At 29.2% G+C, this 16,576-nt stretch overlaps 1 protein-coding gene across 1 annotated transcript; it reads left to right on the forward strand.

The window, feature by feature from the left end:
• The first annotated feature begins 748 nt into the window (after positions 1-748).
• Positions 749-16,274, forward strand: LOC144996920 (palmitoyl-monogalactosyldiacylglycerol delta-7 desaturase, chloroplastic-like). The gene is made up of 5 exons (XM_078956708.1): positions 749-1,109; positions 5,916-6,056; positions 6,192-6,332; positions 15,768-15,874; positions 15,948-16,274. Exons 1-5 carry the CDS (start codon positions 756-758, stop codon positions 16,159-16,161), a joined length of 957 nt encoding a protein of 318 aa, XP_078812834.1. The 5' UTR covers positions 749-755; the 3' UTR covers positions 16,162-16,274.
• Positions 16,275-16,576: the final 302 nt, after the last annotated feature.

The following is a 16,576-nucleotide window of genomic DNA, read 5'->3' on the forward strand; positions in this document are numbered from 1 at the left end:
CATGGAATGGTCCTTTTGGAATAAAATGGAAAAAGAGAATGGTTGAATGTTATTCAGATTATATGTGTTTGTATGCATATAAGTTTTTCATTTGTTTTCCTTTTAATATTTGATTTTTTGCTCCACGTGTTATGGCTTGTTATCAATCCTTTAATGGCTAATTATTAATCCTTTAAAATTGATGTATGAATGTGCATCTGGTCATGAGTTGTTTGAATTGTTAGAAAACAATTTATGTCTTTATAGAAACAATGATTCCTTTTATTTTATTTGAATTTGTAAAGGATTTGTGTGTAATTTACATTTAAAAGGTAAAATGGTCATTTTTTATTACTCAGCACATTCAGTCAGATGTACAAGCAAAAAGCATGATTTCTTACTCAGTCATTATTTCTTACCTAGACAGATCTTTCTCAGCCATCAACTATCAAATGGGACCTAAATATTGCCTACAAAGTAAAAAGTATATATTCTGAACTTTAAAGAACATATCCAAAAGTCGCAGATCAAATGTGAAATTTCAAGAAAATAATTATGTTTTTTTTAAATACCTAAAGAAAGTAAAGATACAAGGACATAAAAATATGTCATTTAATTGAAAAAAACGTTGATAATTAACATTTAAATTTAAAGGGTTAGAGATTTTATTTTATTTTGTTAGAAGTAGTTAGGTGGAGATATTTATCTCTAAATATTAGCTATTTATACCTGCATACCAAAAGAAAAACACAAACTACTTTCCACAATTTAAAAATATGACAAACGTATTGGTGCCACTCTCCGACTCTCATGGTGGAATCCAATCAGATCATCAGAAAATACCGTTTTCCAATGTGGTGGTGACAGGAACTAGGAACTATTTTTCGGGTCGAAAATGGCAAAAAATAGACATCCAAGCGGCATCATGGTTTACTTTTTTCCATTTACTTGCCCTCTGTGCACCATTTTCATTCACTTGGGATGCTTTTTGGGTTGCATTTGTTGGTTACTTGCTAACAGGAATGTTAGGCATAACACTCTCTTACCATCGAATTTTGTCTCACCATAGTTTGAAACTTCCCAAATGGCTCGAGTACACGTTTGCTTATTTTGGGGTCCTAGCATGTCAGGTTTGTATTTAGCTTCATCAGAAATCTAATTTTGCTTAAACTGATTAAGGTGCTGTTTGTTTTTCTGAAACCAAAATGTCTGCAGTCTGCGGACCACATCTGCAAGCCTCTGCAGCAGAAGAGGTGGACCAAACGTCTGCAATCTGCAATAAGAAGATTGTTTGTTTTTTAACGTCTGCAGGCTGCTGAAATAAATTGAAATTTTAAATAAAATGATTTTACAAACATAAAATGATTTTCCAACACCAAAATTTTAATAATAATAGTCTTATAACATTGAAAATAAAATTCATGCATCTAAATTAGTCATACAATAAAAAAAATTAGTTTTACAATAACAATTTCATTTAAAACAATTCAATCTATATTGTGCATCAACTGATCAGCAATTTCATCTCGTAACTGAGTCATATATTCACGGTCTGCTGTAGTACCATGTGTTGGAATCTCGTCTTCATCATCATCAACGCCCACATTGTTAGTTCGAAACGAGACATTGGGATCATCGTATCGTGCAAAATACTCATCACTCATTCCTTCTCTCCTTATAAAATTATGAAGCGCGAAACATGCCATGGCAATGTTTCTTTGTGTCACGAACGGGAATGGTGCCATCCTCTTCAATATAGGAAAACGTGACTTCAAAACACCAAAAGCACGCTCAATGACATTCTGAAGTTTTGCATGTCCATGGTTAAATTTTTCCTTATTGGTCAATGCACGTCGTTGACGAAAATCTCCAAGCCAATACCTCACATTACGATAAGGGGCCATAAATCCTCGAGTGTGTGCATATGCGGCATCACAAAGATAATATTTGTCTGTAAAAAATGAAAAACACTAATCAATTTTCAAACTAAGATAATAGTATTTTAAAAAAACAAAAACTTACCGGGTGGTGGAAATGGGAATGATGATTGTGGATCGGTTATTGCTTCTGACAATATTCTAGAGTCATGCGCTACTCCTTCCCACCCGGCCACAACAAATGTGAAAATCATATTGAAGTCACAAATTGCCAATACGTTTTGGTAGCAGTCTCCCTTTCCCCTACTTCTATACAAGTCTTGTTTCTTAGCAGGGACAACAGCATGTATCAGAGTGCCATCAAGTGCACCAACTGCCCCTTTGAAAACCCGTCGTAGCCTCCTATTATGTCCTGGAATGTTTGGATTCGGATTAAAAGAAGTTGGTACTGTAACATCTTGTGCGAAAAGTATCATTTTTTCCAACACTTCATAAAAAAATTTATGAATTGTTTGCTTCGAGTGTTGAAATCTCCGCTTGATAATCACGTAACGTTGATTATGGCAGATCATCATCAAAAACATGGCCATCTTTTCCTCAACCGATACATGTTTGTTGTCCTTTAATGAATAAGTTGCTCTAAAATGAGCACATAGTCGTACAAAAGAGTCACGAGACATGCTTAGTACTTCAACACATTGTAAACGATTACGATGTAACAACTCCAATGTGTATTCATGTCCTGTCATTTCCGAATCATTATCCCGCAATCGTTTCACACCCCTCTTCCAAAAAAAACGGATGTACAGGTACATAAGAATTACGAGAAGTAACTTTTGATCGTGATCCATTATGAACCTAAAATCAACAAAGTACAGCTTTAAAAAACATTACATTAATCATATTTCAAGTAGCAAAAAAAAAAGAAAAAAAAATTACATAAACCATATTTCAAGTAGCAAAAAAACATACATAAACTATATTTGACGTAGCAAATACACATTACATTAATCATATTTCAAGTACCAAAAAAAACATTAGATAAACCATATTCCAAGTAGCAACATAACAAAAAAATAGTTCCAAGAAAAGAAAGAAGACCTAACAAAATAGTTCCAACAAAGGCAAAAAGACCTAACAAATAGTTTCAACACTAGAACAATCATCGGACAATCTTTCCATCCTTCAAAACTCCTAAACTTGTACCCGTCGTCTCAAGCCATCCTCGTAATATCTCAGGAACATCGGGCAAATGCATCCACATCTCTCTCATGTTCATGGTTCCTCCAAAAATATGATATGTAACAAAGCGCAAAGGATCGGTGGGGCCTAACTGAAGCACCTCTAACTTCTCTAAACATTGAGGGATTGTATACCCTTTAGTCAAACTTTGTAAAGCTTTTTTCATTTCTAATGCAAAATCGTCGCCAGTAATAGAAGTTCCATCAGGTGAAGAAGCAGACGGTGAGGCACTAGGAGGTATAGGAGTTGAGGGTTTAGCCCTTTTGTTGGGGTTACCAGATGGTGAAGCAGTAGAAGGTGAAGCTGCAGAAGGTGGAGCGGCAGAAGGTGAAGCAGTAGAAGGTGAAGCAGCAGAAGGTGGTGGCTCATGGTGGGAAGTGTGTTCACCATCATCATCTATTGCATGAAAAGGGGTGGTAGTAATCTGAAGTGGTGGAAGACTATAAGAGGATGCTCCAGCTACTGATGATGATTGGGTTGAGTAACTCCTAAAATTACCAGTAGCACTATTTCCATCAAAAAGACGTGCACAAAGATCTGGAAAAGGCATTGGAATTGTTCTCAATGAAGCAGCCTTCGGATGCCCCTAAACCCAAATGTAACAAAAAAATAGTATAAGAATATTTGGCGACGTCAAACATAAATGTTTAATATATATATATATATATATATATATATATATATACATATATATATATATATATATATATATATATATATACCTTCTTAAAATCATCCCACTCCTCGGCTGTTAAGTTAAAAGTGTTTGTTTGAGAGTTGTATATATTACCAGTTTTGTTTTTTAAATACACGCATCATGTGTATTTGGCTTTCAAATTGTCATATGCATTTTTCATTTGTTTTTGACTCAACTCAAACCCAAATTTCTCTTTAAGAACTCTTCCAAGCCTTATCCATGAGTCTTTCTGCAAACTCAATCCTTTTCTACTGACACTCTCTACTTCTTCAATACAAGTATCCAATAAGCATTTTAAATGCTCATTGGTCCATTGTTGTTTTTCTCCCATTTCTAATAAGCAATATATCATAGACAATACTAATTTCATAAGGTATTGTAGCATTCACAAATTGACAAATATGATTCCATAAAGTATTGCATATCATACACATTACAAAAAAAATAATGATTTGAAACAATCAAGAGTATTTTCAAAACCAAATAATAATAAACAATCAACAACTAATTTTCTTAATTTCACAGCATTAAATAATTCACAATTGACAACATTGTTTCACAGCAATAAACAATTCACAATTGACATCATTATTTCACAGCAAGACTTTCTTTAATTTTCTTAATTTTCAGAATTATTTCACTACTTTCTACTCTTCTGATTCTGCACTACTTATGATACATAAACATGAAAAGAAAAGGCAAGACTTTCTTTAATTTTCTTAATTTTCAGCAAAATAGGCTCTATATATTTATATTATTTTCTAGAATATCAATCAAACATGATACATGACTTTGGTTCCATTATTTTTGTATGCAAAAACCTAATCTGATCATGTATCATACATGTATTCTAATAGCATATTGTGAAGGATTAGATATACATCTATTGTAATAACAATTAACAAGAATATGCTAGTGGTGGAGGTGTACCTAGATAGTGGAATTACCGGATTTGCCCTTTGAAGCACAAATGCCAAAAGCTGGAGCGGAAATTCCAAATAGAGAAGTGCTTGAAGAAAACTGGAAGGGTGTTTGATTGAGAACCACTAGCGGAGGGATAACAAGAAAACCCAATTAATCATCAATTTCATGTTAATTTCATTTGGAACTAAAAAAAACGCAAGGAAGATACCTGTTCGCTTCGCTGGTCGCTGAATCGATCGGAGAGCAGGCGGCGACGAGGGTGGTAATCGGCGACGGGGGTGCTAATCGGCAATGGGGATGCCTCGATGGTCGATGCTGGTCGCCTGAATCGATCGTTGTACAAGTCAAATGCGCGCCTGATGCCTTCGATCGGAGAGCAGGCGGCTACGAGGGTGCTAATCGGCGACGGGGATGCCTTCGATGGTCGATGGATCGATGGTCGATGGATTGAAGATGGATGGTTCTGTGGACGGTGGGAAGGTTTGACGATGGAGGCGGATGCAATAGAAGACGCATTTTTTTTTTAGGTTTAAAACACTCACAGACGTTAGAAGATGTTGGCCCAAGTCTGTGTAGTGAAGACCTCGCGCAGACGTTTTTATGTCTGCGCACTTCAGAAAAACAAACACACTGCAAACCTTTAAGTCTGCGCGTGGTCTGCGCCACACAGACAAAAGAGCCCACGCAGATCTGCGGAGAAAAAACAAACACCACCTAAGAGTTTGTTTAGTTGTACAAAATAGATTGAGGATTTAATGAATAAACAAGATAATGATATTGGTGATCATTTGATTTAATTAAATTTTTATATGACAGTAAGAATAGCTAACTCGCTATTTATTTTAAAAAATAAAGTAATAAGCACAATAACTACTCGCTCAAAACTATATATGATTACAATCAAAAATATATTTTGTAGTTATTTTGAGAAAAGAAAATTGAAAATATATAAAATCATGAAATTTAAAAATAAAGCTATGTGTAATTAATAATTATATAAATAAAAATAAATTATATTACAAGCTTTTCATTATATTCCATGATTGTATAAGAAAAACTCATTATATTCCATGATTGTATGAGAAAACACAGGTATCATATTCTTTTTTTTCAATAAAATAAATCACAATGGATTCATTTTTTATTTGGTCGTACCAAATAATACTCTATTTATATTTTATTTTATTTTCATGTAGGGAGATCCAATATTTTGGGTGAGCATCCACAGATATCATCATAAATACGTGGATTCAGATAATGATACACATTCACCAATAAACGGGTTTTGGTTTAGTTATGCTGGTTGGTTTTTCGACAATGGTTACATAGTTGAAAAGGTATCATGATATTCTTTAATTAAAATTGTAATTTATGATTAAAAAATATATTGTTGCAATAGTTTTTATTTGAATCTTATGCGAAAAGAATACAAAACATCCTAAAACTATATTATATTCATTGTCTTAATGCAGTATCCAGAACGTAAAAATGTGGAAGATTTAAAAAAACAGACGTTCTACAGGTTTTTACAAAAAACATACATGTGTCATTCACTTGGATGTGGTGTTCTCTTGTATGCTTGGGGTGGATTTGCATACCTCGTTTGGGGCATGGTATGATCTCTTTATTTGCATTTATTTCTTAGATTCTAATTACATATTGATTTCTCATTTATTTCATTTGAATACATTATTTATATGAACATATGTCTTTTATCATTTTATGTACTAAATAAATCGATACAAAAAGACACATTTGTTTGATAAAAACCACCTACACATGCTTAAATAGGATGCTAAAAAAATAGGGTTGCCATGAACAAATATTAGTGTGCGTATAACTGAACGCATTTATTGTTTCCTTGTGATACAAATGCAAAGCCTCTTGTAAAATTTTATCAACATCATGACCATTTCTCCTTTGGTTTTTTGGTTGTTGTATAATTTGTTCATCTTCGAAACACACTTTAAAGTTTCTCAAAACTTTAAATTTAGTTGGTGTTTAGTATGTTAGTCATCACCAATATCCAATTCCTTGCGAAATCTTTTAGTAATGCATAGCCATAAATGCTCAATTGATTGCATTTCCTAGCTGTGAATCCTATGAAAAGTAAACCCAAGATTGTGTCAACATTAACTCTTCTGTAGGAGTCCACCCTTTATGCTTGCCCTTTGTTTTTTTTTCCATTGATTATTTTCCTTTGGGGGTGGAGGGTGAAGGGTTGTGTTTCATGTATTGTTGAGGGGGGATTGAATGGGGGCATCAATTTAGGGATGATTAACCAGGATAGACGGATCGAAAATGAAAATGTTTCTAGTTTGCGTGGTTGAACTAGAAAGACAAGGATTTATTCTACCATATATTTAGGGTTGGGTGTTTGTATTAATTTGTGTTGTTAAAATAAAAGAAATATAGACGAAATGATAGATAACGGTGTGATTTTAATAGTGGATTAGAATGGGTATTTTGTAATGTCCCAATTTTCAAAATAATTTTCATTAAAATAAGATAAAAAAACCATTTTAATAAGTGATAATCTAAATAAAATCATTGCTGATAAACCCAATTCCAAAATCAAAGTATTAAAAGAAAACAATACGAAATTTCAAAACATAATTTGCCAACGTATGTGCACAATCACGCCTTTTTCTTCCCACGCTCCTCATAAGTACCTGAAACATTTAATCGACAACTGTAAGCACAAAGCTTAATGAATTACCCAAAATATCACACACCACAATATACATAGAATACATACAATAATCGCCTTCAGCACAAAGCTGATTCGCCCATGCCTTCAGCATAAAGATGGTCCGCACCTTTGGCCTTTAGCATAAGGCTACTTCGCCATGGCCTTCAGTACAGAGTTGGTCTACCCCTTTTGGCCTTCAAAATAAATTTGGACCGCCCTCAACTCAATATATATATATATATATATATATATATATATATATATATATATATATCAAATAGATACACAGACAATCCAACACCACATATAACTAACTCTCTAGTAATCATGTCTAACAGAATACTATATTATAAACACATCCTATATTATAGAGAATATATGCTACAATATGTAGTATAGTGAGAAAATTTACCTCAATGGAGTCTAAAAATCCCATCTGCATGCGAATATTCACAAACGTCAGTCCCATGAACCACATAGGCATAAAATACATGTCAAACCTCATTCTATGACCCAAATATAGTCAAAAGTGAAAAAGCCAACCTACTCATCAATGGAAGTGACACGGCCTGGGCACCCCGCCCCCACTACAGAAAAAAAAATAGTTGGTATTTGACCTTAAATGGAAGGGACTTAAGAAAACTCAAAAAACGGCTCGCGTCTCTCCTAATCCAACACTTAATTGTTGAATTAATCTCTTAAGTCCATGCTTTCAAACTCTCATATTTGGATCCAAATGGTGTCTTAATGGATAAATTTTCCAACTTTATTTATTAGAACACCCCAAACTGACTATATTTAAAACCCTGGATTCCAAAAAGTCCAAGATCCAATTTTTCTTCAAGCATTGAGTAAAGAGCGCTCTTGCATGCACTCTCTAATCTATTTAAACCTCATATCTAAAGTTGATTGTTGCACTTAGATCATGGAGTTATCCAAACTCCATAGATCAAACCATCAAAGGAGCCAAAACATCATTAAAGCACTAAAACTCCAAATACTCATAGATCAAAAGGTGAAAACCCATAAAGCTTGAATCTTTAAGACATATCAAGGTTAAGAAGATGGACAAGGGCTAATTTATTCATTTTAAAATCTTGAATTATCAATCTTGCAAGAATTCTTCACTCTAGAACCACTAAAACACACCAAAATGGATGAGAAGAAAGAGGATAAGCTCAAACCTTCAAAGGGGGGTTAAGGTTTCTCAATGGATGTTCTAGGGTTAATGGAGGCTGAGGAATGACAAACCATTGGAGTTAATTCACCTTAAATAGCTTCAAAACCTTAAAAACATGTTTATCGCACATGGTGGGTGGCACAGCGCGCCCCAGAAGAGGCGTTCCACTCCCTCAACACAAATCAGCATATTTTTCGGGTTTTCAGCATATGCGATTAATGGCTTCTTGTTTTGCCTCATCCTACTACTTTTGTTTGAACTATTAAACCCCCAACTATAGAATGTAAAAACATCATAGGGATTAGGGTGTTCAATATTTATAGGGTTGTAAATTGGTGTGTGTGTGTGTGTGTGTGTGTGTGTATATATATATATATATATATATATATATATATATATATATATATATATATATATATATATATATAGAGAGAGAGAGAGAGAGAGAGAGGGTTAGGTGATAATGTGGATGACATCTATTGTGTGGACGTAGAGACAATTCTAGACCAATCATTTTCAGATAATATGGAATTTTTGTATATCTTGATTTTAGGCAGGTAATTAGCAAATCCATAAATTTATGAAATTTATTCAAATCAAGTTAATTATATTAATTATTATCTATAATACTTAAAGAACACTTATATACTCTTTCAAAAATTAAAATCCATGAACCATGCAAAATTCAAAATTTATAATTTTATAAAAGGTAGAGCCAACATTTTTTCCAATGTATAACCCCTCCAAAATCAGAATTCTTAACAAGAGCATGTTTATAAATATTCTTTAAAATAAAATGTATTTTAAAAATAATTTTAACAACACAAGAAGAATATTCTAAATTTTAAACAATTCCTATTAAAAAAAAAAAAAAAAAAAAAAAAAAAAAAAAAAAAAACTCTCACTCGATGAAACAAAAACAGATGATGAATAATTACAACTACAGAGAAATAATGAAAGAATCAAACCATTCTTATTTGAAATTTACAACAAAAAATACTAGTATTCTTAAAGAATATGTAATATTCTTACAGATTATGATGTATCCTTTAAACTTTAAAATAACGCGAGGTATTCTCGTATGCTCCATAAAATGTAAAATGCTTAGCAAAATAAATTGGGTCTTTCTTCATAATAAAGTTGATTTCTTTGATGGTTTATAGAATCAATTTGATGATCTTCTCTTTGAAATAAAATAATAGTTGTTAAGGGAATTCTAACAGAAAAAAAATAGCTGCAACTAACTAGGGCTATAAAATTATAGAAAACCAATAGAAAGTAAGTCCATTGCAAAAAAAAAAATTGTTTATTCTAGTTTTATTTTAAATGTTTTGGTTAATCTTATACCAAAAAATGAAAAATAAAGGTTTTTTAATTCCTCTTTTTCATATCTCATATAGACACATACGGTAGTAAAATCAAAAACAAAAATACACATAATATGTATTTTTTTTATGTTTTTGGCAGCAATTGGAAGAAAAAAAATACTTACAAAAATTAAATATCATGAAAAGGCAAAAATGCCTCCAAGGTTTTGATAATCGATTAATGCAAAACCAGAACATGTTCGTCAAATGATGTGGTGATGGCATTGATAGACGGCGATTAAAGAAAGAGAGAAAACAAAGATAAATATCACTATTCATAAAATTAAGGTAACTAGTCTTGATTATAGGAGAATAATAAGTGAATTAGGTAATTAACATTATTAATTAAGAAAAAAAATACTAATATACATTTTATTTGGTTTTTAAAATGTTTGGCTAATTTTATTCACTACATCTACATAATATTTTTCAATTCACTTTTCTCTCTCTCTCTCTCTCTCTCTCTCTCTCTCTATATATATATATATATATATATATATATATATATATATATATATATATATATATATATATATATATATATACTAGTTTATAACCCGTGGGAACCACGGTTATAAAATTAATTAAAATTTTATAATAAAAATTTATAATTATTAATCAATTATTTTAAATAAATCATTTTAAATAAATTATTAATTAAAAGATATATCAAAATTTTAAAGTTATTATGACTTCAAGTTTAACATATAATTTGAAAATGTAAATTTGAATTTTGAAATGAATTGCCTAATATATGTACATGATACATGACATAATATTAAATGAGAAGTGTATTAGAATGACACTTGGCAAAAGGATGTTAAAACTATTCATTTATTAGAATAGGGAGATATATATATATATATATATATATATATATATATATATATATATATATATATATATATATATATATATATATATATATATATATATATATTAGGCGAATATCCGCGTGTTACACAGAAATACATATATAGTTGAATTATTACAAATATATGTTGTTTTTAAATTATAACAATAACGTTGTCGTTAAATTTGATATAACAATTTTTATACTAAATTAATATAATATATTGATTATTTTGAGTTATATGATAATATATACATCTATTATAACTACATAATCTCAACCGTTTGAATGACTTCTACCCGCGAGTTACTCATGGATAAAATTAAATATAATATATGGTTAATGTAATTTATAGTTGTTGTTATTATTAATTAATTTTTTAAAATTTATTTGTTTAACATTTTAATTTGTATCATTATAAGTATTTAAAACATCAAACATTGTTTTTTAATTTTAAAGGTAACAATATAATCATTTATATAGAGTTATATTTAACTATTGTTATTTTAAATTACTTTAAACTACTTATTTGAAAACTTTTAACGATTATTCAAATATTTTTAGGAAATATTTTAGTTAAATTGAGATTATAATTCAGTTTTTTCATTTAACACTACAATTTATCACTTTTAACTATTCACGAAATATTCATTGGGTTTTTTAAGTGGAACTGAAATTTATATTTAATATGACACTGTAATGTTATATTATAAATTAACGATTTAAGTATATTGTCCAAACTGTTTAAAAGTTGTAACTTTAAATTGATAATGGTTTACATACTACAACATCTTAATCTAATAAATTAAGTATGATCTGTTAAAAATTAAAAACATAACTTTATAAGTAGAAATAAAGATATTATTTTAATATTGAAATTAAATTTATTTATGAGTACACTTTAGGTTTGATATTTATTTAACATTTTTAACCAAATTATAATCATTATTAGAAAGACACTACAATTTATTAGTTTTTACTATTTACAAAATACTATTTGGGTTATTTAAGTTAAACTAAAATTTATATTTAACTAGATCTTGTAATGTTATATTTAAATTTATAATTTAAGTATTTTATACAAATTGTTCAAAAGTTGTAGCTTAAAAATGATAATGGTTACCCAACAACATATTAAAACTAATAAATTAAGTATAATATGTTAAAAGTTAAAAAACATAACTTTATAAGTAGAAGTAAACATATTCTTTTAATATTGAAATTTAGTTTGTATATGATCACACTTTATGTTTGATATTTATTCAATCTTATTAACCAATTTATAACCATTATTAGGAAGAAAATGAAAAGTTATGGGAGTTTCAAATAAATGTGGTGAAAAGAAAAATGCATGGGAGTTTCAAATGAATGTAGTGAAACAAAAAATGCTATTTTTATAAGATATATACTAGGCGAATGTATGCGCGTTGCGCAGAAACACCTATATAGTTGAAGTATTTACAAATATATGTTTTTTTAATATAGGAATAACGTTATTGTTAAATTTGATATAATAAATCGTATACTAAATTGATATAATATATTGATTATTTTGAATTATATAATAATATATACATCTATTATAACTGCATAATCTCAATCGTTTGAATGACTTCTACTAGTGAATTATACATGAATAAAATTAAATATAATATATTGTTTAATGTTATTTATAGTTGTTATTATTGTTAATTAATTTGTAAAAATTTATTTTCTTAATATTTTAATTTTTATCATTATAATTATTTAAAACATCAAATATTATTTTTCGATTTTAAAGGTAACAATATAATCATTTATATAGAATTATTTTTAACTATTTTTATTGTAAGTTATTTTAAACTACTTATTTCAAAACTTTAAGCGATTATAAAAATATCTTTAGGAAATGTTTTAGTTAAACAGAGATTACAATTTACTTTGCATTTATCATTAAAATTTATAACTTTTAACTATTTACTAAATATTCTTTGGTTTTTTAAGTGGTGCTGAAATTTATATTTAAGTTGACATTGTAATGTTATATTTAAAATAACAATTTAAGTATTTTGTCCAAACTGTTCAAAAGTTGTATCTTTAAACTGATAATAGTTTACACACAACAACATATTAAATCTAATAAATTAAGTATAAGATGTTAGAAGTTAAGACATAACTTTATAAGTAGAAGTAAATATATTATTTTAAAATTAAAATTTAGTATATTTATGATTACACTTTAGGTTTAATATTTTTGTAACCTTATTAACCAACTTATAATCCTTATTTGAAAAACACTACAATTAATCACTTTTAACTATTTACAAAATATTATTTGGCTTGTTTAAGTTAAACTAAAATTTATATTTAGGTTGACATTGTAATGTTATATTCAAATTAATAATTTAAGTATTTTATACAAATTGTTCCAAAATTGTATCTTTAAAATGATAATGATTTACACCCAACAATATATTAAAACTAATAAATTAAGTTTAATATGTTAAAAGTTAAAAAATCACTTAATAAGGAGAAGTAAATATATTATTTTAATATTGAAATTTAGTTTATATGTGATTACACTTTAGGTTTGATATTTATTTAACCTAATTAATCAACTTATAATTATTATTAGAAACAAATTGAAAAGTCATGGGAGTTTCAAATGAATGTGGTGAAAAGAAAAATGTTTCCTTTATAATACAGTATGATATATATATATATATATATATATATATATATATATATATATATATATATGTCAGGGCCGGCTTATTGTTTAAACAGTAAAGGTAGGGCTTAGGGCTCCCAATTGTAAGGGGCCCCCGTTTACTTTTGATCCAAGGTTATCAGTTTCCAAAAATCTGGTATAAGTGTTGATCACTCTTCAAACGACGATACGACAACAAAAACTTCCGTTCTTTTTTCCATTCTCATTCTCGATTAAAGGCTCTTCTCCAATCGTTTCTTCTACTCTTCTGTTGAGTTGTTGTCTCGTTGTCTCGTTGAATCGTTGAATCGCAGCAGATCATCATCCAAAAAAACCGGGTTCTTCTTCGTTTTTCTTTCTCGCTGTCTCGCTGCTGCTATTCTGTTGTCATTGAATGATTGAAACGGTCATATGTTTTCTATTTTCAATTTTTAGTTTTGATTATTATCTATGATTATCTAATTGGGGTTAAAAGGCATTTAATTAGGGTTAATATTTTGAGTTTTCACAATGGATTGTAGCGGAATGTGAAAGTTATATAAATGAAATTGTGTTATATAAACCGATGAAGTATAAATAATTAAAAATGTTGTTTGGTTAATACCAAGACATACTGATTGTGAGCAAGTATAATATTATTTTTGAAATCTTGTCGTTTCCTGGTTGCTTTCTATATGATTTCAATCATGATTTTTGTATTAAATAATTTTGATTTCATTGTTAAAGTTAATGAAAATTTTGACAGTGAAAGCTCAAGTCTAAAAAGTTTTATTTTCTTTTAAAATGTGTTTGGTATACTAAATATCATAAAAGTGCATGAGAGTAAACTGGAAAGAGGTGGCCCAATCATTCAAAATTAATTTTAATTTTTTATATTTATCTTTCATTTGCATAAAAAAAAAAATTAACTCCGCCATTTGTAACCTTTTTAGTTTATTATTGTCGGTCTCAAGCCCGGATAAAAGAAGAGTGTTTATAACATTAAGTATAGTAAATGTCAAAAGTCCCCAAATTTTTGGTCGCTTAAGGCCCCAAACTGATTGAGCTGCGCCTTATATATATATATATATATATATATATATATATATATATATATATATATATATATATATATATATATATATATATATATATATATATATATATATATATATATATATATTACAATTTTTGACCGTTAGACCTCCAAAAAAAAACTGTTGCCATTTTTTACCGTTTTATACATTTCAAAAAAATTAATAAATGAAAATTTAAAAAAAATCATTGGCCAATAGAAACAAGAGAGAGAATGCAAGATAAGGTAATTGAACCCTATATTCTTCTATCCTAGACCGCACCCAGAGTGTTGTGTTCTTGAGTGAGGTTTACCAAACTGTTGGATGCGTTACATCCCATATCATCGTCCATTAGGGTGAAAGCAAAAGGAGCGGAGGTAGCCTATCTTGTGTTGTCTCTGTTGTTCCTATTAGCCAACGGCCGATTTTTTGTAAGTTCCATTTTTTAAAATAAATCAATCGGTAAAAAAACATAATAAGGTTTTTTCCTTTTCTAAGACCTAACAGTCAAAAAATGCAATTAAGTATTAACTATCGGTCATAAAATAACACATATCTATTTCTTTTTGAATTACTAAAATTATCCTTATGATTTGGTCAAAATTACACATCTAAACCTTAAATGATAAGATTAAACACCCCATTCCACAAACGGTTAAAAGGGCACATGTCATTTCTTGAAACTTACTATTAAGTATGTGTTAAATATGGAGTTGGGAAAATTGAAGGGAATAGGTGGGGATATTTGTTTTCTTTGTTTTATGTTTGTTTTTAATTTAAAATCGATAAAGTAATAAAATAAAATGAAAAAATAAATTATTAAGGGTAAAATAGTGATTGCATGTCAATATGGACAAAACGTGCAATAAAAAACAACCCAAGGACGGTTTGAGATAATTTTTCAAAATAGAAATTAAATGTGCATTTTGACACATGTACAAAAGACGGTTGATGTAATTTACCTGTAAATATATATATATATATATATATATATATATATATATATATATATATATATATATATATATATATATATATATATATATATATATATATATGTGATGTGTTGTCATGTTTTCATTGGTTTCGGTAGTTGTTTCCTTAATTATGTATTCTCCATTATATATATATATATATATATATATATATATATATATATATATATATATATGTGTGTGTGTGTGTGTGTGTGTGTGTGTGTTTTGTACGTAGGGTGTTAGGATCGTATGGGTTTACCACATCACATCCCTCGTGAACTCCGTTGGCCATATTTGGGGAAACCAAGCATGGAATACTGGTGATCTCTCAAAAAACAATTGGTATGTGTGTAAATATACGAATGAGCTACTTATACTAGAATCTAACAAAAACGATTGTCCAAATTTTGTGAAGGTGGTTAGGAGTGTTGTTGTTCGGAGAAGGATGGCATAACAATCATCATGCATTTCAGTATTCGGCTCAATATGGATTAGAGTGGTGGCAAATCGATGTTACTTGGTACGTGATACGATGTCTTGAAGCCTTCGGATTAGCAACCAACGTCAAAGTGCCAACTGACGCTGAAAAGGTTAAAAAATCATTTGTCATCTCTAATAATACATTTTAAATGATAGATCGGTTTGTGTGCAACATAAAATATACCTTCAAATAAATAAACCCAGGAATATGATTACTTTTCTACGCCGATGAATGTAAAATATGTTAGGGGTGTGTTTATTAACAAAAGTCTTTCGTCAGTGAAGAATCCCTTAATTTATGTTTTTCTTGTTGAAAACTAATATATAAGTTGAATGTTGATATGTTCTTTAATTTTGACTTATTATGTTTGTAATTTCATTGAAGTCCAACAAACTTTTCTTTTATGGTTTAAAGGGTCTCTGGTGTTAATTTTTGGCACTATAGAGACATAAAGTCCATATTGACCTATTAAAAAAGGTATTAATCTCTTTTTATCCGATTTCACAGGTAAAAAAAATGATGTGGCATATATATGATACCATTGTTCTTTTGGAGTTATAACA

Source organism: Lactuca saligna, chromosome 5 (genome assembly GCF_052625555.1).
Source record: "Lactuca saligna cultivar CGN05327 chromosome 5, ASM5262555v1, whole genome shotgun sequence".
Taxonomy (NCBI): domain Eukaryota; kingdom Viridiplantae; phylum Streptophyta; class Magnoliopsida; order Asterales; family Asteraceae; genus Lactuca; species Lactuca saligna.

Coding starts and splice junctions, on each gene's coding strand:
- LOC144996920 (XM_078956708.1), top strand. CDS start 756: ATGACAAACGTATTGGTGCCACTCTCCGACTCTCATGGTGGAATCCAA. Junction 6,057..6,191: donor ATGGTTACATAGTTGAAAAG/GTATCATGATAT, acceptor GTCTTAATGCAG/TATCCAGAACGTAAAAATGT. Junction 15,875..15,947: donor GATCTCTCAAAAAACAATTG/GTATGTGTGTAA, acceptor AATTTTGTGAAG/GTGGTTAGGAGTGTTGTTGT.